This window comes from Lithobates pipiens, unplaced genomic scaffold, assembly GCF_037356315.1.
Source record: "Lithobates pipiens isolate NorthernLeopardFrog02 unplaced genomic scaffold, aLitPip1_a1.2 Scaffold_16, whole genome shotgun sequence".
NCBI lineage: Eukaryota > Metazoa > Chordata > Amphibia > Anura > Ranidae > Lithobates > Lithobates pipiens.
This window is the reverse complement of record NW_027507748.1, coordinates 220,985,933-221,010,848: the sequence shown is the minus strand read 5'-3', so window position 1 is coordinate 221,010,848 and position 24,916 is coordinate 220,985,933. Positions and strand designations below refer to the sequence as shown.

Here is a 24,916-nt window from a genome sequence, read left to right as displayed (position 1 = left end):
TCAAATGGGAAATGTTCTTGGTATGCAAGAAGGAACAAATTCTGTAAACATCAATGCAATCAAGGCAAGCAAAAGCTTAATGTTTATGTAAAGACAAACTTTATATATATATATATATATATATATATATATATATATATATATATATATATATATATATATATATATAATATAATTTTTTTTTTTTTTTTTTTTTTTTTTTTTTTGTGAGGTAGTGTTTAGCCACTTTATTTGTCCTGGTGGCCAGAAAGCGATAGGAAATCAAAATTATTAGAGTTTGTACAAGAACAGAAAATACAACGTTGTAAGCAGAAATCTTCCAATATTGAACACTGTCATGGCAAATGTTTAAAATCGGGTTTCCCTTGCTTTGGAGTAATTTCCTTTTGCTCTTCATTTTGTATTTGGGATACAAAGTAAAGTCAGCAAATTAAAAATACTGTAAAAAAAAAAGTGGGGGAGGGGGGGTGGGGTAACCATTTTCTACTCTATCCAAAACTAAAAAAAAAGTTTTGGCTTTACATATACATACAAAATTACAAATTGCAAGCAGATCGGCTTTACATTACTATGGGGGTTATTTATGAAAGGCAAATCCACTTTGCACTGAAAGTGCACTTGGAAGTGCAGTCACTCTAAATCTAATGCCGCGTACACATGACCGGTTTTCCCGTCGGAATAAACTCTGAAGGTTTTTTCGACACGTTCACCAAAGTCCGATCATCAAGAACGCAGTGACGTACAAAACGTACGACGGGACTAGAAAAAGGAAGTTCAGTAGCCAATGGCTTCCGTCTCGTACATGCTTCATAGCATGTGTCGTTTTTGGTCCGTCGGAATAGCATACAGACGAGCGGTTTTCCCAATAGGAATTGGTTCCGTCGGAAATATTTAGAACATGTTCTATTTCTAGGTCCGTCAGAATTTTAGAAAAAAAAAGTCAGATGAGGCATACACACGATCAGAATATACGATGAAAAGCTTCCGTCTGACTATTTCTGCTGGGCATTCCGCTCGTGTGTACGCGGCATTAGGGTTAGATCTGAAATGAGGGGGAAGCTCTGCTGATTTTATCATCCAATCATGTGCAAGCTAAAATATTGTTTTTTATTTTCCTTGCATGTCCCCCTCAGATCTACAGCGACTTTACTTCCGAGTGCACTTGCAGTACAAAGTGGATTTTCCTTTAGTAAATAACCCCCTATGTCTCTTGTAGAATAAAATAAACGTACCTGCTTTACAGGTACGTTTTATTAAAATCTTGTTTATAATGTACACTGAGCTGCACATGCCCTGTGTTTTAATGAATATTTAGCATTTACATATCTAGATTGTTTATAAATTAACATTTCCTTTAAAGTTTACGATTTCAATAAAAAGAGCACAAAATGAGTTATTATTATTCATATAACATCATCACACAAGCCACTGTTTTTTATCAGCCAAATCTGATATTTTATTTATGCAATGAACACTCAAAACCAATATTGTATATATATTACAAATACTGTATAGTACATTATATAATAAGCAGTTATACAGATTTACCACTTATCTTTCAAAGTGGCAAGCATTATTAAGAAAAAAATATGATCAAGGGAAAGATAAAACCAAAATGTTTTGGTGCAAAATGGTAAAATTACATCCGAAGCTGCCCGTTCCATATAGAGTCCCTTTTAGTCTTGTCATACATATATTGCAGGCCAGTGGAAAAGAGATAAATAAAATACATTGTGTTCCTATGATGAAATTTTCATTTATAAGATAGCCCAAGACTTAGCCCAACCATGATCCGTTTAACAGGGCAAAATGCTGTCATTTATTTAGAAAGGCTTAACGTAGAAGTATGCAAGAAGGGTGCTGACAAGCAAAGCCCAGGAGACACCTAGAAGGACGAAGGAGAGGAGATCTAAGTTTTTGTATTTTATATGTTAATATACATACTTTTCACGTTTTAAAAGATCCATATAACATGACATTAATTATAATCCACTAGATCAGAGGTTAACGATCACTGATATAGATAATGTACCTAACTAAATAATAAAACTTCATTTTTATTCTAATATCTTTTCATTAAAAAAGTAAAGGAGGGTGACATACAGCCGCATGGCTTGTGTCTAGGGTGGTGCTGGGGTAGGCTGTGCCTCCTAGATTTAAGTTGCTCTCCCAGAAGCCCCCTGTTCACAACCTCCACACAGCACATAGGGGGCAGGGGGCCCTGGGGAGGGTGGGTGCAACTCAAATCGGGGGGGGGGGGTGCAGCCCACCCCAGCACCCCCCTCTATACAGCCATTTGGCATTTACTTGCCTGGCACTATTGGGTGTCCCTGTATTCACTGCTGCCGTTGCTATTAAGAAAAATAGCAGCCTCTGTACCCCTCCAGCAGTGTCTCTGTCTGCATTCTCAGTGCCAGCCACTGTGGCTTCTATGCTTGCGTGGCATCCCCGGCATTCCTCCATATGTGCCTGTGTGCAGCTTGTCCCTGCTGGCCACTGTGGCTTCTATGCTTGCACAGCATCCCTCAGGGCATGCCCAGGCTGCATGCTGAACTTGGGATGCAAGTTGGACACCCCTGCATTGGGTCTTCATCACACTAAGTATTGCTTTAATGAGTGTTAGGCACAAGGCTTCAAGGCAGCCAATGCATACTGAATAGTCTGGCATTGCACCTTAACACATTGAAAAAAATATAGGTGACTTCCTTTTTTAAGGCAGTGAATGTAGTGTGGGTATGTTGCCTGCTACTGTAACATGGGGTGCCATTCAACAAGTCATGTATTACCATGTGCTGTAGTGATGTGCAGTAAAACTCACATTTTACCACAACCTATAAAAGTGTATACACCCCTATAGTACTAGGGTTTTAATAAAAAGTGTTATAAACCAGTGCTTTGCTGTGCAAGCCATAGAATGGTAATAGTTGAGTGATTGTAACTTTTACAGATATCAGTATATTGTTAACTATCATATCATAAAACTAATGCCTAATAAAATGGATGTAATATGTCACTATCAACTTAAAAACAGGGGTACCTTGGGTACAGGGGGCCAGATTCTAGAAGGGCTTGATGGACTACCAGGTATAGAACGCTCATCCTATTTCTATCACTGCTGTTGTTTAACCTCTTCTTCTTTTTCCAATTTTATTCAAGATAGTATTCCCCCATGGGTTAAATTTCCAGATCTGTATATATTGCAGTGTTTTTTTTCTGGGTTGTCTTATTACGGGATTGGCAGGAATCTGAATTGTGCCTCATTTTTTTTTTTCTATACCGAATGACTGGAACGTTAAGGGGCTCCAGAATCCTGTCCTGTGTATCAATCTTTATTGTGTAACATTGCATGTTATTTTATGAACGCAAATGTTTTCATAAGTCTTTACCATGCCTTCTCCAGGCCTCTGTTCTATTTGAATTATTACAATTCTATGTGCTTTCTTAAAACAATAAAATAAAAATTGAAATGAAAAAAGTATTGACACATTGGGATTGATTTACTAAAACTGTGTAAAATCTGTGAATGGTAGCCAATCAGCTTCTAAATTCAGCTTGTTCAATTAAGCTTTGACAAGAAAACAAACAAACCTGGAAGTTTATTGGTTTCTATGCAGAGCTGCACCAGATTTTGAACACTCCAGTTTTAGTAAATTAACCTGTCGATATTACAATGTTCAGCCCCCTGCAACGTTCAGTCAATTGTCCCGCACTTCTCACCCCACCCAGGTCGCAGGCTCCCCTCTGCTTTTCCTTCTCAGTGGCTTCCCCCCTGCTTCTCCTCCCGGCCAATCCAGTCGCTGCTCCTCCCGACACGCTTCCTGATTGGCCAGGAGGAGAAGCAGAAAGACAATAGCGAATATTAATTTGCTATTGTCACACAACTGGGCGGGCTTGGAGCGCAGTGTTCTGCACCCGAAGCACACACTTTTTGAAGCCAATTAGAGCCTCAGTGCCTAATTATGTGCTTAAAAAAAACCCATAGAAATCCATGCGTCCAGCGCTCTGCATGGATATTAGAGGCAGGGCGCATGGAGAATGGGGGGAGGGTGTAGCACCCCTGCGCCCCGTATGAGCGTCTGCCACTGATGTTCAGAGTAAGCTGCGTAATTCAGAGATTGTTAGTAGCATATTGTATTACATGGAGAGTATATACAATTTCAAAATCGCCTTGAGATGAAGTACACTATTTAGGTCGGATCATTCCTTTTACTAATGGAGTGAAGAGTTCACCCCCCACTATGCTACATGTACTTGACTCAGACAGAGTCATGTAACAGTTTTCAAGGTAATGCGATCTGGAAAAGGGCAGATGTCACAGTCTTCACTCTCCATGAGACATCTAGTCATCTAAGGTCAGCCTGAGAGTCCCCCAACAAAATGTATTTTAGTTTATGAAATAAAAGTGACTTTTACAAAAAAATTGCTGTTATGTACAGTGATATATAGGGATGGGCTTTATGTTCAAACTCAAACATTGGCTGTTCACCCATTTGCTGAATAGCGAACAATTTGGGGCGTTCGCGGCAAAATTCGAAAGCCGCGGAACACCCTTTAAAAGTCTATGGGAGAAATTAAAAGTAGCTAATTTTAAAGGTCAATATGCAAATTATTGTCATAAAAAGTGTTTGGGGACCTGGGTCCTGCCCCAGGGGACATGTATCAATGCAAAAAAGAGTTTTAAAAACTGCAGTTTTTTCAGGAGCAGTGATTTTAATAACGCTTAAAGTGAAACAATAAAAGTGTAATATTCCTTTAAATCTCGTATCACTGGTGTCTTTAGTATGCCTGTAAAGTGACGCTTGTTTCCCGTATTTAGAACAGTCTGAGAGCAAAATTAAATTTCTAAAGGAAAAAAAGTAATTTAAAACTACTAGCAGCTATAAATAATTTAACGGTGTTTGCATGTTCGAACAAATTTTTTGTTCTGGATGCGAACCGAACCAGGGGGGTGTTCGGCTCATTCCTAGTGATGTATGTTGCTCTTCCCTAGACATAGTTAGTGCCACTTGACTGGTTGGTAGGCCAGGAAAAGATGTCACACTTTCCATCACAAGCATGAAAGCAACTGAAGAAATCTATTTATTCATAAAATGGTGTTCTTACCTGTAACATGTCCAGAGTTGCTGTATTCAATGTTATTAAGATCTGGTAATGAAATCATATTATAAATATGAGTAATTTCTGAAGACAAATATATAGTAACTAAAACACTGAAGAAAAAAGAGATTATGGAAATAGCCACATCTCTCTTGCAATGCTGCTATTGAAGGGTCTTAGGTCACCACCCAATTTTAACCATTCCTTTTTATGCTTTACTTTTAGTCTAATTCTTCTCCTGTTTAGTCTTTCCATGTTCTGTCTGAATTTACTTTTTAGGTCTTTTTACCTTCTGCTTGTCATCTAATTTTCCATGTATTACAGAAATGTTTTAACAAGGATTGGATGAATGTTATCAACTTAACAATGTAAAGTAGTATTCACATTTCTTAAAACTGAAAATAAAGATTATACTAGCAGGTATAAAGGGTGTTTTTCTAAGAAAATGACCACTATAAAAATTGTCACTAAACCCACATCATAAAAAACTTATCAATAAATGGTGTATTACATGCTGTTTATACTCACTCAGTCACTATGAGATTTGTTTTCTGTATTCTGCAAAAAAGCTGGCTGATCCTGCTATTCTCTATCTCCCCCTTTTGTTCATGTCCCCAATTCAGATAGTGAATTTGCAGCTGTAGTGGTAACTCTGCACATGCTCAGTTCTCAATGAGTTTCGATGCTGAGCATTTCCTCCCTATCACATCTGAGGAGCCCATGTGACTATAGAGTCACACATGTGGGCATAAATACAGTGATAAATGACTGCCTAATCCTTCCCTCCTCCTCCATGCCCACAAACCATCTAAACACAATGGGGGCAGGATAGTACATATAGGTTGATAGAAGCTTCACCTCCCTCTTATTCGAAGACACAGGCTGGAGGGGCGTGACACAGCCTGAGACTGGCTGAAAGCCACCCACACCATGTTATTGCCCAAAAATAATAAATATTTAATTTCAAATATATATATTTGTATGCCAATTTAAAAATGTTTTGATTTTATTATTAAATAAAAGAAGATCGTCCTGCTTATGTTTCCCTGCGGACAGGCTGAGAAAGATTAATTTATAAGTACTATTACATTAAAAAGTATGGTAGCACAATTCTGGCCATTTGAGTAGCACATATGCATTTGCATTGTTCTTTTACTGCAGCAAGTGCTAGCTGGTACTTGTGGGCTTAAATATTTCACATTAGAAGTAGGTATATGAAAATCTTTTTTTATCCTTGTACCATAGACTTACCTTCTAAGTTCAGGTTTATTGATAGAACTGGGCTGATTATATCTGCAGCACGGGATGGGTTGCACTGTAGGGAAAAAAAAGTATGATATCAATAGATTTGAGTGCCGTATACCAATATAACTGACTAGCCAAGTTGTACATTCTAAGGCTACATGCCCACGGACATTTTAAAAAACGAGCTGCAAAGCTAGTACCGACACCAGGAAAAAAGCGGCATAAAAAAACACGTTTTTTTCTTTTTTTTGAATTGGTGTCACCGCGCGTTTAGCCACGCTAGCTTTAAGCCACGTTTCTGTGTCTCTATTCAAAATCAATGGTCCCCCATGGGAGTCCATTGATTTGAATAGAAGTCGCATCAGAAGTTGAATCCAGATGATGTGTGCTGAGAATCTTGAAGGGGAACCCCACAAAAATTTTGTGTGAGGTTCCTCCCAAGATCCATACCAGACCCTTACCCGAGCATGCAGCCCGGCAGATTAGGAAAGGGGGGGCAAGCGAGCGCCCCTCCCTTCCTGGACCATACCAGGCCACATGCCCTCAACATGGGGGGGTTGGTACTTTGGGGCAGGGGGGCCCTGCACCCCCCACCCCAAAGCACCTTGTCCCCATGTTGATGAGGACAAGGGCCTCTTCCCGACAACCCTTGCCATGTGGTTGTCGGGGTGTTGGAAGATAAAATGGTCTAATGTCATATTTCTGGTGTTTCATCCCCTGGTTGATACAGGCATATGGCCCCAAGTTTGAATGTAACCAGTTGCACATCAAAGCTTGGTAGTATATTAGAATCAGCACCTGTTTAGCTTGGCTCCGGGACAGCTATTGTGGACATTATGTTGCAAATAATCTTCAAAGAGAGCCATAGCTGACAGATGATTGATAACGGTGGGTGACAAAGATCAAAGGATCAACAGGCACCCAGAGATGACATGGTCAATGCTGTACAGCAGGACAGACAGTAATATAAATCTGTCGAGAATTAATGCCCCAATTAATGCTGATTTGTCGAAAGTCTAAATGGGAGGCCACTGGGGTTAGGTTTGAATGGTGTGTGATCGAAGTATTAAAGACAGAGTGAGGGAAAGATCTGGTCACTTTACCATCTGAGCCTAGCCGGATACACAGCCTCGCGGAGAGCCTTGTGATAAGTATCTTTGATTCTTGTACTTGATATTCTGATATGCTGGGTATTGTTGGTATATGTTTGTAATATCTATTTATCTTCCTATTCTCTTGGAAAATAAATAAGATTTTGGTTTTATTAAGCCGTGTTCTTGGTTTTCATAGCTAACCTTGTATTATTGTGATATCAACAATAACATGTGGTCAGAGTTTGATAGACTAGCTAATTATAGGGATAGAAGAGTTCATACATAGGTACGATAATATTTATTATTGCCATTTACAGACGGGGGCATCATACCCCTACCCATGCACCTAAAGAAAAAAAGTCAAACATAAACACACTACACAGGTTTTTAAAGTATTTTATTAAAGCAGCTCTGGCTCTTCTCCTCTCTGTGTTGTCCTCTCTCTTCACTGTCTTCTGCTCTTTTGGTGGGTCCTCTCCGCTGTCTTCTGCTCTTTTGTCAGGACTTCTAAGCTGTCTGCTGTCTTCTGCTCTTTTGCTAGGTCTTCTCCCTCTGTTCTTCCGATGTTGACTCGACACGATCTCCCGGTGTAATGCTGGGTCCACCGTGTGCAATGACTTAAATTGGCATGGGGCAGGGCAACCCAATGATGTAAGTTAGAGGCCACGCCCCCTGTGATGTCATTACCCAGGGCATTATGGGGGTAATGACATCACAACTTACACAACATTCGTGGGACTTCCATACCCCTGCCCGCAGACCCCCGACAACCACCGACGAGGGCTGTCGGGAAGAGGCCCTTGACATCATCAACATGGGGTGGGGGCACAGGGCCTCCTGGCCCCAAAGCACCAACCCCCCATGTTGAGGGCATGTGGCCTGGTATGGTCCAGGAGGGGGGGTGCTCACTCCCCCCCTTTCCTAACCTGCCGGGCTGCATGCTTGGATAAGGGTCTGGTATGAATCTTGGGGGGAACCTCACGCAAAATTTTGCTGGGGATTCCCCTTCAAGATTCTCAGCACACAAGTTGCACTGCAAGTCAGATCATCTGGATCCGACTTCTAGTGCGGCTTCTATTCAAATCAATGGTTTCAATGGTCCTGGGGTTTTCTTGCAGCTTAAAAATGCCTATGCCATTTACATCTCAAAAACACCATGGTGGACATGAGGCCATAGGCTAACATGGAGAGGCGTTTTTAAGCTGTAAAAAAACGCTCATAAAGGTGGCTGTAAAAACGTCCATGGGCTATAGCCTAATGATTGAGCAAGACTTTTTTTTTTGGGAAAAACAGCCCATAAGGAAAGCAAAAACAAATTGTTATCACAATTCAGTATTTAGAAAAGTATAAAGATATGAGTCTAGCAAAGAAAAAACATCAAATTTAACTTGATACAAACTAAAACTGATGCAAAAAGCATTTTTTGATAATATGTATAATGCCTATAATGTTCTTCACGTGGAAAAAGGCAATTTCTGGGAAGGTATAAATATTTGTAGGGAAGTAAATGTATTATTCAGTACCCCATTTAGAGGCTAACTAAGCTTTGTTGCTTCTAAAATCATTTGCAATTTAATTGGACTTCAAATGATGGTGTGACCATGCCATATTTCTGGAGGGCCTGAAAACCGTTCTTTTACCATTAGAAATGTAAAAAAAAAAAAATTAGTCAGTTTTAAAAGCTAGCAATGGTTATGTAAGGTGCAATGGAAAACACACACATACTGTGTATATATATATATATAGTTATATATATATATAGTTAAGCAAATCAACAGTTATGTAGTGTGTAAATAGATTATTACCTTGGAGCAATCTTCACTTTTGTTGCATATTGTCACACTGCAGAATATAAAAATTTCACTGTATCCTTGAAATAGGAAAGAGCTGATCTGGATTCTTGCCTCTGTAGACTTTCCATTTTCTAAAACTGTTGTTGGAACACCGCCATCAGCTGCACAACTAGCATACAAAAAAAAAAGATGTGCATTATGTTTTCATATGATCAATTTGAACAATACAGAATCAACCGCCTGTTTCTATATCTCCTACTATCATGATTACAGGTTCTAGATCTCCTATGGCTATTACTATTTCCACCACAATAGATAGTTTAATCTTCTTTATCCAGTAATAATTAACTTGAACTTTTCCGGTGGACTCTATTATTTGGCTCTTTATTAGGTCTAGATTGGTACAACATATTTCATTGATACCTCAATATTTATTTACTGATTATAAAATATTATAGCTCAGAGTTTATTGTCAGTTTAGATTTCTAATATGTTGGCATATAGATCTCTTGGGGACTCTTCTGGAGATATCTCTGTGTGTAAGTTCCCAGTGTACAGTGTAAAATTGGCCAGTAGCAGGACAATTTTAATGTTGAAGACTGGACCCAAAGTGAATTGAGATAACACAAGTAGAGGTTTTACTATAAGAGTTGAGATACTACAGATGATATAGCATTGTAAAATTGTCCAGCAGCAGAACAATTTTAATGAGCAAGACTACTAATTTATCAAAGAGCAAAAGCACAGGCAGGCATTATACAACAAGCAATAAGATATCCACGGAGGATACAGCAGTGTAAAATTGGTTGGCAGCAGGACAGTTTTCATCACAAATAAAAGGTCTACTCAGATTTTACCTATTTTTTTTTTAACTTGGGGGACGAGGTGAATGTGGCTGATATGATTTGAGGTGGGTTAGGTGCACACTTTTTTTACACATAGTTTTCTTACTTTCAAATGATGCAGTAGCGTGCTGGGAACTACCATTATGTTTTTTTTTTTTTAAATATCTTCAGACAACATTGCCAGGATTGTGAATTTCAAACTCATAGGGTTTGACCTGAACCCATGGTAGTATCAAATCTGAACCTTAATCCTGTTCAGAGGCTGCTAAAAGAAGGTTCTACCATAAATCAGACAGGTAAAATAGTTGATTGGGTGATGAATTTGTGGTACTTGTGAGCCTAGGTGCTGAAACCAATTCACATTGTATTCTGTAATTATTATCCTTATTGTTGGAAAAACCTATACATTGCATCTTCCATATTATAAATTATACTCACCCTCCTTCTACTAGTATTACATTGAGATTGGAGTTAGCGTCATTTGTAGGAGTGGCAAAACATTTCTCTGCTCTTAAACTAAATGCATCTCCATTTAAATCTGGGGAAAATATGCCAAGGTATAAAATTGATCCAACTTCCAAGATATTATTTCCCTCTAATGGCAAAGTGCATGTTTCATCGCTGTAAGCTGCCAATGTTACAGTATAACTGCTGATTCCATTTTCAGATGGAACGGTGATTGTGCTGAGGAAACAAAAAATATGTAAAAATAGAAAAGTTCAAAAACCTTCCATAATATTTCTACAGAAACAGTGTCACATTTTTGTCAAGAGGGATAAAAGAATAAACAGATTTTGTAGAGTGTACATTTTTTTTTTTTTTTAATTGAGCATCATTGTCCTGTTTACCCTTAAGCTAAATTGTTTTCTGCTTTAAATTTTGCATTCCCTGTTTTTTGCCTCTGCAAACTTTCACCATTTTCATTACATACTTTTTTTATGTGCATATGTTCTTGAAAACACCATAGCACCCTGTCTCTAGTGCCTGCTTTCAAGAGCCCTTAGCCCCGATACATGCAGTTGGCTGTCTTATACAAATATCAGAATGCTTTTATGGGCATGTGTCAGTCTAGAGGAGTGGATATTCCTAGGCATGTGGCATTTAGACGTTCAGACTGCCCTATTTAATGTCCACATGTGATGTTGTCTCCATGATTGAAAAAAACGAAATCCAAAGAATAAAAGGGGCATGTCAGGGCTAGATGATCCTGAATGTTCCCCATCCATGAAATGAGGTGGACTCTCTTTGACTTGCTACAGCTTTTAATGCACACTAGGAGTTCAAAGTATTTAATGATGAGACTTTCCGGTATTTGCAAATCTTGTTCTTCTCTTTTTCCATTATTCTACTTTAAATTTAGAATTGTAAATTAGCCACTAGAGGGAACGTTTACTGGCCCAGTGCTATCACTGTACTTCACACAAAGGAAAACTGTCTATTCCCACTTTGACATTGATGACTGACTGATCATCCTACCTTTAGTTACTGGCAAGGTTAGTAGTTATTCTTGTTACAACTAGGTTATGCTTGGTAAAGGTTGGGTGCGAAACCACTCTCTTTGTTAACTTGCAGCTTATGAGGGGCAGAGAATAACACATATGCCTCAATAAATGCATAGCACCATGCCTGAGTTCTGTCTGTGCTCTGGTTGTCCAGCAATCAGCACTGCAAGCCATTTAACAGGAACACCATGCAACTCATAATAACACTCAGCTCCCCCTGCTATCTACACCTTGTGAATTAGAAGAAAAATAATGGAAATATCAAAGAAAAAAGCTTTATAAACACCTGGAAAATGCTCCCTCTGTGCTCCGATGTTGTCAAAGACAAGGATAGCCTCTAAGTGACACCATAAATTGCATCATGTCGCTGGTAAATGGTTGGCTAGTTTTAGTGTTAATTGCTTGACAACCGGAGCACTGACATACTTCATACATGGTGCTATGCATTTCTCAAGCTACCTGTTTTATTTGGCTGTTTAATGTTAATTCTAGGCTTCACTTCCGCATGGTTGTAAACCCTCCCCCACAACTTTGTCCCATGTAAATCAGCATAAAAAACCCTAATGAACACTGCTTGTAGCTATCTCCTTACTTGCTTAGCATTGTTTAAATCCTTTTTGTTCTTTAGAGAAATGTCACTGAGCATACCCAGATCTCCCCTGATTTACGGCACACTCTCTATATCTTATCTATCTGTTATCAGGACTTCCTATGGCACAACACTGAACTCTGCTAATCACTCAGAGCTTCCTCCTACACACCATGTGACCATGTGACATGACATACAGTGTAAACCAGGGAATGGGACAGCAGTACTGCAGTCTTATCAGCTGAAGCTGATAGAACTCATACCGGCAAGCATTAGGTAATCAGCACAAGTAAATACTATGAAATAAAACAAGTCAGCTATGAACAGGGAAGCAGGGCTGTCATAGAAACATTGGATTGAGAAGGAGGCTTGGTTAACAGTACAGAAAGTGCTCAAAGGGCGGAAATACACTCCACTGTGGACTCAGAAAACAATACTTAACCGGTTCCAGACCAGCGCACACCGATGTACGTCGGCAGAATGGCACGGGCAGGCAAATGGGCGTACCTGTACGTCCCTTTAAATTTGCCGCCCTGTCATCTGGTCGGGACCCCCGTGAGTCCGATTGCAGGTCCCGCGGACTCGATCGCCACGGGCATACCCGCGATCGTCTCACGGGGTGACTGAACGGAGAGATGACGTTGTAAACAGCATCTCCCCTTTCTGCCTAGCAACTAGTGACGCTGATCTCTCCTCCATGTGATTAAAGCAGAGATCAGTGTTCACTAAATGAAAGCCCAGCCCCCAACAGTTAGTAACACACCCCTAGGAACACATAACCCCTACACTGCCACCCACTGGTTAACCCCTTCACTGCCAGTGTCATTTACATAGGAATCACTGCATTTATACAGTGATTGCTGTATAAATGACAATGGTCCCAAAAATGTGTCAAAAATGTCCGATGTGTCCGCCATAATGTTGCAGTCACAATAAAAATCGCTGATCGCCGCCATTACTAGTAAAAAAAAAAATATTAATAAAAATGCCATAAAACTATCTCCTATTTTGTAAATGCTATAACTTTTGCGCAAACCAATCTATCTATTTTTACCAAAAATATGTAGAAGAATACATATCGGCCTAAACTGAGGGAAATAAACGTTTTTTTATATATTTTTGGGGGATATTTATTATAACAAAAAGTAAAAAATAATGCGTTTTTTTCAAAATTGTCACTCTATTTTTGTTTATAGCTCAAAAAATAAAAAACGCAGGGGTGACCAAATACCACCAAAAGAAAGCTCTATTTGTGGGAAAAAAAGGACGTCAATTTTGTTTGGGAGCCACGTCTCATGACAGAGCAATAGTCAGTTAAAGCGACGCAGTGCCTAATCGCAAAAAGTGGTCTGGTCTTTGGCCAGCAAAATAGTCCGGGGCTGAAGTGGTTAAGATGGCGCTGCCTAACCCCTGGAAATAAGTTTTTTAAAGTGTCTTTAAACAGTAATTAATATGCAATTTGGGCTGGATTACAGTGGCTATACATTGATAATTACTTATTATAGTGGACTAAATGAAAAGAAGCATCAGAGTGGGAAAGTTTACTTCCTCTTTAAGATATGAATCTATACGCAGCCTTGGAGAGTCAAAGCACTGAGTTTGAAAAAGCTGTTTTGGGACACAACCTTTACAGGTTGGTTCTTCCAGTGTATAGGCAATGCCAAACAAAACCCCTCAGCACAGCAATTGATAAAAATGTAAGTAATGTTATTTCTAACCTTGATATGGGGTTCAGAAAGAAATTGAGGCTGGTCTGCATAGTTCGGTTAAAAACACAAGAAAAGTTGAAACTGAGTGGATTCTTAGTGATGAGAGGTCCTGAATATGCTTCAATGTGAAGATTATTGGTAAAATAAATGTCTGATGAGCCCACCTAAAAAACAAAAAAAAAACAAAAAAATTAAAAATAAAACAAGAAAAATAAAGTGAAGCAATTAAAAACACACAGAGACTATGATAAAAGCTATTATTTTTTTTAATATAAACAACAAAAACAGATCTGAACCAATGTTCCAGTTTATTAGATATGTTCCATGTATATATTTAATGGAAGAGCACTTATAGGGTTGATTTACTAAAGAAATAGACACTGTTCGCTTAGCTTAGTGAAAAAGATAAATTGGAGTTAATTTTAAAAACCCAATCATGTGCTAAGCAAAATTGGCAAATGATTGGATGACACATCTTCATCCTATGTGGTAAGATAAGTAAAATTGCTTCCTATGTTCTATTCATTGGGTAACCCTAGAGTGCTCTTCAAAACTAGACCTTGACTTTAGTAGCTATTCTCTTGTCACACAGAAAAAAAAAAACTTGTCGCACTACTCTCAGCTGAACAAATGCAAATGTGTACATTGAATAACATGTAGGGGACCCCCTGAAGACGTTATTCTAACAAAACGCATGTCGGAGGCAGTGCAAGGTCATGCAGGACATTCGGTCCTTCTGGCTAACAACACGAGTGTGTGGAACGCACGCCATCTATAGCGGGTAGCGTGGATACCTTCGATATCGCTCAAGATTAATGCCAGCAGCCCCAGTGTCTGGAGAATGGCACTTTTTCAAGTAAGGAGCCATTTGGCTGTACATTATTTTTAATTTTTCAATAAAACTGTATTACGCTATGGAGGCTTACCATCTGTTTTTTATATATCACACCTAAGGTACTTATCTGTGAGGAGGAAGGCTGAATTTCTCTACAGGTCAAGGGCATGTGAGCAGGCACAATCCTGCAGAAGCGAACGTTGACTTACTTTTTCAGTAAAGTGGTCAATAAAATCTGGTAAGCTGAACCATATACTATCACTTATTTGGTGTGGCTGATCAAGGCTGTGGTGAAGGATCACGTACTAAGCTGAGACCACATTTTTCTACACAAGAGATTTTATATATACTGTATATATATATATATATATATATTTTTTTTTATGTGTGGACTATCACATCGTGTTTATGACAGAACTTTTATTGATATAATTTCTGATATGATTTAAATTGAAGGACTTTCTTATTGTAGTTATTGCAGCAATTGTTGTCACTTCAGGTGTTATCACATGAATGTGTTTTTTTATGTTTGTTGTGTTGTATTCATGATGGTGAATGCAATTTAACTAGTTGCACATATGTTATGTATTATTAAAGCGGAGCTCCACCCTAAAGTGGAGCTTCCGCTCATTGGAACCCTCCTCCCCTCCGGCGCCACAATTGGCACCTTTCAGGGGGGAGGGGGGTGCAGGTACCTGTACAGTACAGGTATCTGCACCCACTTCCGGCATAGATATCTGCAGAAACTACGCCCCTTTCCGCAGAATCTACGCCCCTTTCCGAAGGTCCCCCCGCTGTCTGCTGGGAAACACACGGATCCCAGAGACAGCGGGGACCATCCTTATTGCGCAGTGCGACTCGCGCATGCGCAGTAGGGAACCAGAAAATGAGGCCGTAAGGCTCCACTACCTGATTCCCATACCCAAGATGGCGGCGGCAGCACCCAAGAGACGATCGAGAGATCGGCTTCGGGTGCCGACATCGCGGGCGCGCTGGGCGGGTAAGTGTCATTATTTTAAAAGTCAGCAGCTGCAGTATTTGTAGCTGCTGGCTTTAAAAAAAAAAAAACGGCGGACTCCCGCTTTAACCACTTGCCGACCGCCGCACGCCGATGTACGTCGGTAGAATGGCACGGGCAGGCATATTGGCGAACAGGTACGTCCATGCCTTCCCGCGGGTGGGGGGCCCGATTGGGCCCCCCCCGGTGCCAGCGGCGGTCGGATTCCGTGCAGGAGCGATCCGGGATGAGGGGGCGGCCATTCATTCATGGTCACCCCCTCACGATCGCTCCTGATGAATGAAATGCTTCCCCTACATCACTTCCTCTCCTGTATTGTAAACACAGGCAGAGAAAGTGATGTAATCTCTCCTCGTGTCGGTTTTTTTCGTTCCGGCACAGAGGAGAGATGATCAGTGAGTTGCACCAACACACTACACTAACAGTAGAACACGCCACGCACACTTTCACCCCCCCTCACCCCCCCCAATCACCCCTGCACCCCCAGTCACAGTGACACCAATTGCATTTTTTTTTATTATTGCATTGGTGTCATTTGTGACTGCAATAACTGTAAGGGCAGTTAGGGTTAGCCCCCTTTAGGTCTAGGGTACCCCCCTAACCCCCCCAATAAAGGTTTAACCCCGTGATCACCCCCCGTCGCCAGTGTCACTAATAAGCGATCGTTTTTCTGATCGCTGTATTAGTGTCACAGGTGACGCTAGTTAGGCAGGTAGGTATTTAGGTTCGCTGCAGCTTTTTATAGCGTCAGGGACCCCCATATACTACCGCATAAAGCCCCCTGATTGCCCCCTAGTTAACCCTTTCACCAGTGATCACCATATAACTGTTACAGGTGACGCTGGTTGGTTGGTTATTTTTTATAGTTTCAGGGCACCCGCCATTGATTACCTAAAAAAGGTTTAACCCCCTGATCACCCGGCGGGTGATATAAGTTTGAGGGTCAGATAGGGTCTGCGTCGCCCCAGGCAGCGTCAGGTTAGTGCCAGTACCGCTAACACCCACGCGCAAAGCATACACCTCTCTTAGTAATATAGTATCTGAACAGATCAATATCTGATTTGATCAGATCTATATTAGCGTCGCCAGCAGTTTAGGTTTCCCAAAAATGCATTGTTAGCGGGATCAGCCCAGATATCTGCTAGCACCTGCGTTTAGCCCCTCTGCCAAGCCCAGCCCATCCAAGTACAGTATCGATTGATCACTGTCACTTACAAAACACAACACACATAACTTCAGCGTTCACAGAGTCAGGCTTGATCCCTGCGATCGCTAACAGTTTTTTTTGTAGCGTTTTGAAACAGTCGCTGACAGCCTAGGTGCTTTTTTACCTGTGAGTCTCACTAGTGTACCCCTAAATTTAGAGTCCAAAATGGCAAAGCGAAGGTACACTAGTGAAGAGGCCTACACGTTTCTGAGCATTACAGATAGTGAAGAGAAAGTCACTCATCTGTCAGATTCAGGCTCAGAATACGATCCTGTAGAGGACAGCGGCTCCATGACAGATAGCTCTGACGACGGAGATGAGGTCCCTGTTAAGGGCAGGCGTACCCGATCCCGAACTTCTTCTGTTGTTGAGGTGCAAGAATCGCAGGTCCCTCGTATGGAGCAGAGACGTACTAGAGCCGCTCATCCTTCTGGTGAACTGGCAAGCACCAGCGGCCTAGTACACCTTGGAACGTACATCTAGCACTGCAGTAGCACGTGGTGACGTGGCGAGTCCCATAAGTGCAGTTCAAGCTGGCGGGGTGGCAAGCACAAGTAGTGTCCCACTGCCACCAAGACAAAGACAGGCCCGTCGTACCCATAGTGCCCTTCCTGCAGAATTTGCCAATCCTGATTGGGTGCCCACCACTTCTGCAGAACCCGTACTTACCCCATTCACTGGCCAACCTGACATTAACGTGGAAACAGTTGATTTTACGCCACTTGATTTTTACTCACTGTTTTTCACCGAAGATCTCTATAGATCTATTGTGGACCAAAGCAATTTGTACGCTGGTCAACACATCGCCACTATTCCCCGGTCCGCCCTTGCCAGACATTGGAAACCAATTACGGTTTCCGAATTTAAGATCTTTCTGGGCCTCTCCCTCAACATGGGCATAACCAAAAAGAGTGAGTTGTGGTCATATTGGTCCACTGACTCAATTCACCATATGCACGTGTTCTCTGCTTCCATGTCCAGGGCACGATATGAGCAGATTTTGCAGTTCATGCACTTCAGCGACAATGAACTCTGTCGTCCTCGTGGAAGCCCCTGCATACGACCTTAGAAAGCCTGAAGGCGGTGCTTGGCTTTCGGGGCCCCATACGCAGCTAGGCTCCCAAAAAATTCCACACATGTGGTATCCCCGTACTCAGGAGAAGCAGCAGAATTTATTTTGGGGTGTAATTTGGCATGTGTGAGCAATATATCATTTAGTGACAACTTTGTGAAAAAAAAAAAGTTTGTAATTTTCCCGCAACTTGTGACAAAATATAAACTATTCCATGGACTCAACATGCCTCTCAGCAAATAGCTTGGGGTGTCTACTTTCTAAAATGGGGTCATTTGTGGGGGTTTTGTGCCATCTTGGCATTTCATGGCCTTCAAAACTGTGATAGGTAGTGAGGAGTGAAATTACAAATGTATGCCCTTAGAAATCCTGAAGGCGGTGCTTGGCTTTCGGTGCCCCGTACGCGGCTAGACTTCCAAAAAGTCGACCACATGTGGTATCCCCGTACTCAGGAGAAGCAGCAGAATGTATTTTGGGGTACAATTCCACATATAACCATGGCATGTGTGAGCAATATATCATTTAGTGACAACTTTGTGTAAAAATTCATAATTCAATCGCTTGAGGCAAAAAAAAAAAATATTCAATAGGCTCAACATGCCTCTTATCAATTTCCTTAGGGTGTCTACTTTCCAAAATGGGGTCATTTCGGGGGGGGGGGGGGGGGGTTGTACTGCCCTGCCATTTTAGCACCTCAAGAAATGAGATAGGCAGTCATAAACTAAAAGCTGCGTAAATTCCAGAAAATGTACCTTAGTTTGTAGACGTGACAACTTTTGCGCAAACCAATAAATATACACTTATTGACTTTTTTTTTTACCAAAGACATGTGGCTGATTACATTTTGGCCTAAATGTATGACTAAAATTGAGTTTATTGGATTATTCTAATAACAAAAAGTAGAAAATATCATCTTTTTTCATCTTTTTACGTTTATATCGCAAAAAATAAAAATCGCAGAGTCAGTCAAATACCTTTAAAAGAAAGCTCTATTTGTGGGAAAAAAAGGACGCAAATTTTGTATGGGTACAACATTGCATTACCGCGCAATTACCAGTTAAAGCAGCGCAGTGCCAAATTGTAAAAAGACCTCTGGTCATTGACCAGCAAAATGGTCCGGTCTGAAAGTGGTTAAAGCGGGAGTCCACCGGGACTCCGCGTTTTTTTTTTTTAAAAGCCAGCAGCTACAAATACTGCAGCTGCTGACTTTTAAAATAGTGACACTTACCTGTCCAGCGCACCCACGATGTCGGCACCCGAAGCTGATCTGTAGATCGTATGTCGGGTGCTGCCGCCGCCATCTTGGGTATGGGAATCAGGAAATGGAGCCTTTCGGCTTCATTTCCCGGTTCCCTACTGCGCAAGCGCGAATCGCGCTGCGCAATAAGGACGGTCCCCGCTGCCTCTGGGATCTGTGTGTTTCCCAGCAGGCAGCGGGGCACTTGCGGAAAGGGGCGGGCACTTGCGGAAAGGGGCGTAATATACGTGAGAAGTGTAAAATTGTATTCTCTTTTTTTCAGGGGAGCAGCAATAGAATATTCTTGAGTTTTTTTCAAGTATATACATATTATTATTTTTTTTGCCGTGGGGTTTCTTTCTATTTTTCAAATTTGTAAATTACTTGAAACAATACCTTCTAATATACTGGTATGGGGTTGATTTACTGACGTACTATATAATAATATCACCATAATGTTAATATAATAATGTGTACAGTTTGTTGAACACTAAGCTGTCAATCTTATAATAAAACTGACAGCATAGTGTACACCAAAAAAGCTTTAAAAGCCTCGATTTATATCATATGTACTTTTTTTAAACCCAATCTAGCTAAAACTTGCCAAGGAGAAGGCAGTGGACAGGTTAAACATGTAAATGTCTCTTTATGTTTCCTGACAGTTATATACGTGGACACACCCAAACAAATATTTTTCACAGAATCACGTGCAATGTTTTAATAATACATTTCTATGCTAATATGCAGTAGATAATTTAGAGTAATTTACAGTAAACAAACATTTGCAAAAGTTAAGTCGTACCGTAGCAGTGTTTCCACACCATCCTATGACTGCTTGCACTTGGACGTTGATCATACTTATATCATTCTGAATATCGGGATATGCAAAGATACAGAATTCAGAAGTATTGAACAGGTGAACTGAACTGAAGTTGTAGCCCAATGCTTGTAACTCACACTTGCTTAAAGATGTTATCATTGTACCATCAGAGCAGCTCACTGTGGGTTTGAAATCTTCAATACCTGTAAAATAATGTCAGTAAGCATAGTAATAGTAATATTTTATTTGATGAAACTTACATGGTTTATTTTCTTAAAAGTGATTATTTTTTTGGTTATAGCTGGAGCCTGGTGGTGGGTGAATCAACACTTGGCTTCTTATATGTCTTGGATACTCTGACAGTGGAATATCTCTGTTATAATTCCTGACTCATCTTTCAACCATCTCTTGTTTCATGCCCCATGATATATACGTAAAACATCCAACAGGGAGAGATGGACTTGTGCATAGCGGCCACAGCAGATGACACACCCAGAAAGAGAAGGTCAGAAATTTCAAGGTGGTTTCAACTTGGTGTGAAGGTGGTTTAATCCCTCAGGATCTGCCAAGACTGATATAGCATTGGGTTGACTAATCTGTTATTCTGTGGCCAATATAACCCCCCCTTTTTTTTTTTTTTTTTTTTGCTATGGCCATCTAAGAGAGCTGATTTAGGTTTAGGACTGTAAACGTACAGTATATAAAAACATGTAACAATTAACATGAACCAGTATGTGGAACACCTTTTTATCTGGCTGAAGAATAAATCTGTCTAAAACTGAGCTCTTTGGTGGGAGACAGCAAGCTGAATCACCAGCTAGTTCAAATATTTCTCAGGGAGATCTCTGGAAAACCTCAGTTCCACTTCTTTGTTCCAGCATAACAAGGATGTTACATTCTAACCAACAGGATCACCGCTTATACTACAAATGCAACAAGCGGATGAGTCTCCAAGCATCTTTGCCAGAGCAATTTCACTGTTGAAGTCCCAGAGAAATAAAATATCCCCTTTAATGGTACAACCTAAAATCACACTTCTGACTTCTTTCCTGGCAGTTGTGAACATATATGGATTTTAATCTGGGCAATGAACAAATGAAAAGGTGTTGCTGGGTTTTCTTATTAGAAAAAAATATTAAATGTCATGGATGTTATGACTTTCAAGCAGAATATACTGTATGGCCTTTGAACCACAGCCAGTGAAGCTAACAAACTGTGTATGGAGAGGTTAGGTTAATTTAAGATACTGTGCTTTACTTCTGATTGCAAGCTGTTTGGCAATCACCCCTTTGCTTTCTGTTGTTATTTTTGTATTCTTTTTTTTTTTTTTTTTTTTGGGGCGGGTGGGGGGATATTTAGGATTTCCATCTTGCTAGGGGGCATGTATTTATTTATTTTTTTATGTTGAAAGGGACCTTTATTTTACGTTAAAATAACATGTAAACTTTTTCACAAAATCTCAAAGCATTATATATTTTCTGAAATCAAAGATTAACCACTTCAGCCCCGGAAGATTTGACTGCTCAGTGACCAGAGCCCTTTTTTCGATGCATCATTGCGTCACTTTAACTGACAATTGCACGGTCATGCGACATTGTACCCAAACAAAATTGATGTCCTTTTTTACCTACAAATAGAGCTTTCTTTTGGTGGTATTTGATCACCTCTGCGGTTTTTATTTTTTGTGCTATAAATACAAAAAGAGCAACATTTTTTAAATAAAACACAATATGTTGTACTTTTTGCTATACTAAATATCCTCAATTTAAAAAAAAAAAGCAAATTTTTTTTCTCAGTTTAGGCCAATATGTATTCTTCTACATATTTTTGGTAATAAAAAATCGCAATAAGCGTATATTGATTGGTTTGTGCAAAAGTTATAGCATCTACAAAATAGGGGATAGATTTATGGCATTTTTTATTATTTTTTTTATTAGTAATGGTGGCGATCTGCGATTTTTAGTGTGACTGCGACATTATGGTGGACACACTTTTAACAAATTTTTGGGACGATTGACAATTATACAGCGATCAGTGCTATAAAAATGCACTGATTACTGTATAAATGTCACTGGCAAGGAAGGGGTTAACACTAGGGGGCGATCAAGGGGTTAACTGTGTTCCCTGACTGTGGGTTCTAACTGTAGGGGAAGGGGACTGACTACAGGAGATGACAGAACGTGGTTCCTAACTATCAGGAACACACGATCTGCATCTTCTCTCAGAACAGAACAGGGATTAGTGTGTTTACACACACACGTCCCTGTTCTGCATCTCGTGCCCATGATCAGTCATTGCCGGCGGGCATTGCGACCGTCGGTCACAAGCATTAGCACCCCCCGAGTGCAGCGAGCACGTGCGGGCGCCTGCTATCCCGCTTAAAGGAGCCAATGTACAGCTATGACGGCTCGCGGGATCGCGCCTACCTGCCGCTGTATAATAACGACGGCTGGTCGGCAAGGGGTTAAAATTATGGCAGTTGCATTTTTTATGTCACACGATATTTGTACTACTGTTTATCAAATTTATACTTTCAGTAAAATACACATAAATTACTTTTAGTGTGCAAAAAACAGAATACAATATCCACATTTTTGTGTGTAGAGTAAATAGGTACTATAAATATAACATGGCTCAAAACTTCACTCTAAGCGCCACTGTGGGGCAAATGTTTAAAAATGTTAACTTTAGTTTTTTAATCACTTTTCTCTTTTTTTATTTAAACCATTTGCGACAGCATTATGCAAATATGTGCCAGAACAGCAGGTTGGCCTTAATGCCCAGCTGCCGCATATACAGTGGCAAAAATAATTATTTGATCCCTTGCAGATTTTGTAAGTGTTTGCTCACTCACATAGAAATTAAGGGTCTATAATTGTTATCATAGGTGTATTTTAATTGGAAGAGACAGAATATCAACCAAAAAAATCTGAAAAAACCCATGATACAAATGTTATAAATTGATTTGCAGTTCAGTGAGTAAAATAAGTATTTGATCCCCTACTAGCCAAAATAATTCTGGCTCCCACAGACTGGCTACTAGGGATGGGCCCAATGTTCGTAAGTTTGACTCGAACATTGGTTGTTCGTTTGATCGCTGAATAAATGAACAAACAGGGCACTCGGCGGGAAGTTTGCCCCCCGACGAGTGCCCCATAATGCACTGCGAGATAACAGTGTATTAAAGGCTGCTGATTGACCAAAGCATGCACCTGACCTGTATGCTTTGGCTAATCACAGCACAATGTACTGTGAGAGCCATGATTGGCCAAAGGCAGGGTCCTTTGGCCAATCATGGCTCAGGGGCTAAGTCAACGTCCCACATGATATAAGGCTGCTTACACGGGAGGTCGTGTCTAGTGTGTGATAATAGGGATTAGGCAGGGTAGCTAGTGGATTATGTGTTCAGTCAGTTTAGTGCAGTCAGTGTGACACACTGAAATGAATAACAGTGCAGTTTAGTGAAAAACACAGTGTAGTGTATTGAATAATGTAGGGTAGTTTAACGTAGTTTAGTCTAATGAATAACACAGTGTAGTGTAGTGAATAACATAGTGTAGTGAATAACACAGTACAGTGTAGTGAATAACACAGTGCAGTGGAGTGAATAACACAGTGCAGTAAATAACGTAGTGTAGTGAATAACACAGTGTAGGGAATAAAACAGTGCAGTGTAGTGAATAACGTAGAGTAATGAATAACACAGTGTAGTGTAGTGAATATCGCAGTGCAGTGTAGTGAATAGTGCAGTGTAGTGAATAACACAGTGCAGTATAATGAATAACACAGTACAGTATAATGAATAACACAGTGCAGTATAATGAATAACACAGTGTAGTGTACTGAATAACAGTACAGTATAGTGAATAATGTAGTTTAGTGAATAACACGGTGTAGTGGTGCCACTAAAGTGTTGGTGTGTATAACACTTCTGTATCCCCACTGACACCATTTTTTTTCATTGATTATTATTTTATTTTTATTTTTTTTTGCAGCATCAGGCTCTGTTGCTGCATTATTGGTATTCCCCCTTCTGTGTCGCAGGTTTTATTCATTAGGCATCAGCACAGCAGTGGTTTCCTATTAGCGCAGCAGCACTAATAATATTTAGGGCATAATTGCTGTCCCCCTTCTCTTTTGAGGGGTGTTCCTCTTTCTGCATCAGCAGAAGCTTCCTCTTTTTTTTTTTGTTGGTGCAGCAGCTCTAAGCATATTTAGGGCATAATTGATGCACCCCCTCCCCCCTTCTGCGTTGCAGGTGTTCCTCTTTCTGCGTCAGTGGTTTCCTTTTTTTTTTTTACTTTTTTTTTTCAATTTTATTTTAAATTATATAATATATAATTTATTTATTTATTTATTTATTATTATTATTATTATTTTTTTTGCCATAGCAGCACTAAAAATATTTAGGGCATAATTGGTGTTCCTCCTCTGCATTCATCCTCTGCGTTTGCTGATACTTTTTTTTTTTCACAGGTGGTCTTCCTTCTGCGTCACCACTTTGTTTTTTTTTAGCTTTCTTAATTTTTTTTTTTTTTTCAGGAGCAGCAGTAAAATAAATTCTTCACAGTTGCTGCACCCTTATTTTTCTAATTTAAAAAAAAAAAACTATAATAAAATGATTTATGGTGCACCAAGCACAAAAGTATTGCACCCAAACACCATATTCCCAATCCACACGCTATAATAAAAAGTTATAAAAATCCCCCCACCCAAAAAATATATAAAACAATAATAAATTGGTTTATTGTGCACCAAGAACCAAAGTATTGCACCCAAGCACCATATTTCCATCCCACACTCTATAATAAAAAGTTATAAAAATCCCCCAAAAAATCCTCATTATGTCCGAA

At 40.0% G+C, this 24,916-nt stretch overlaps 1 protein-coding gene across 1 annotated transcript; it reads right to left on the bottom strand.

Annotated features, from left to right (window-relative positions):
* Positions 1 to 1,431: 1,431 nt before the first annotated feature.
* On the bottom strand, positions 1,432 to 20,262 carry LOC143984305 (pancreatic secretory granule membrane major glycoprotein GP2-like). The gene is made up of 7 exons (XM_077484552.1): positions 20,046 to 20,262; positions 13,884 to 14,038; positions 10,513 to 10,758; positions 9,242 to 9,398; positions 6,349 to 6,412; positions 5,104 to 5,145; positions 1,432 to 1,885 (listed from the first exon to the last, which is right to left on the bottom strand). Exons 1-7 carry the CDS (start codon positions 20,220 to 20,222, stop codon positions 1,824 to 1,826), a joined length of 903 nt encoding a protein of 300 aa, XP_077340678.1. The 5' UTR covers positions 20,223 to 20,262; the 3' UTR covers positions 1,432 to 1,823.
* Between the last annotated feature and the right edge of the window lie 4,654 nt (positions 20,263 to 24,916).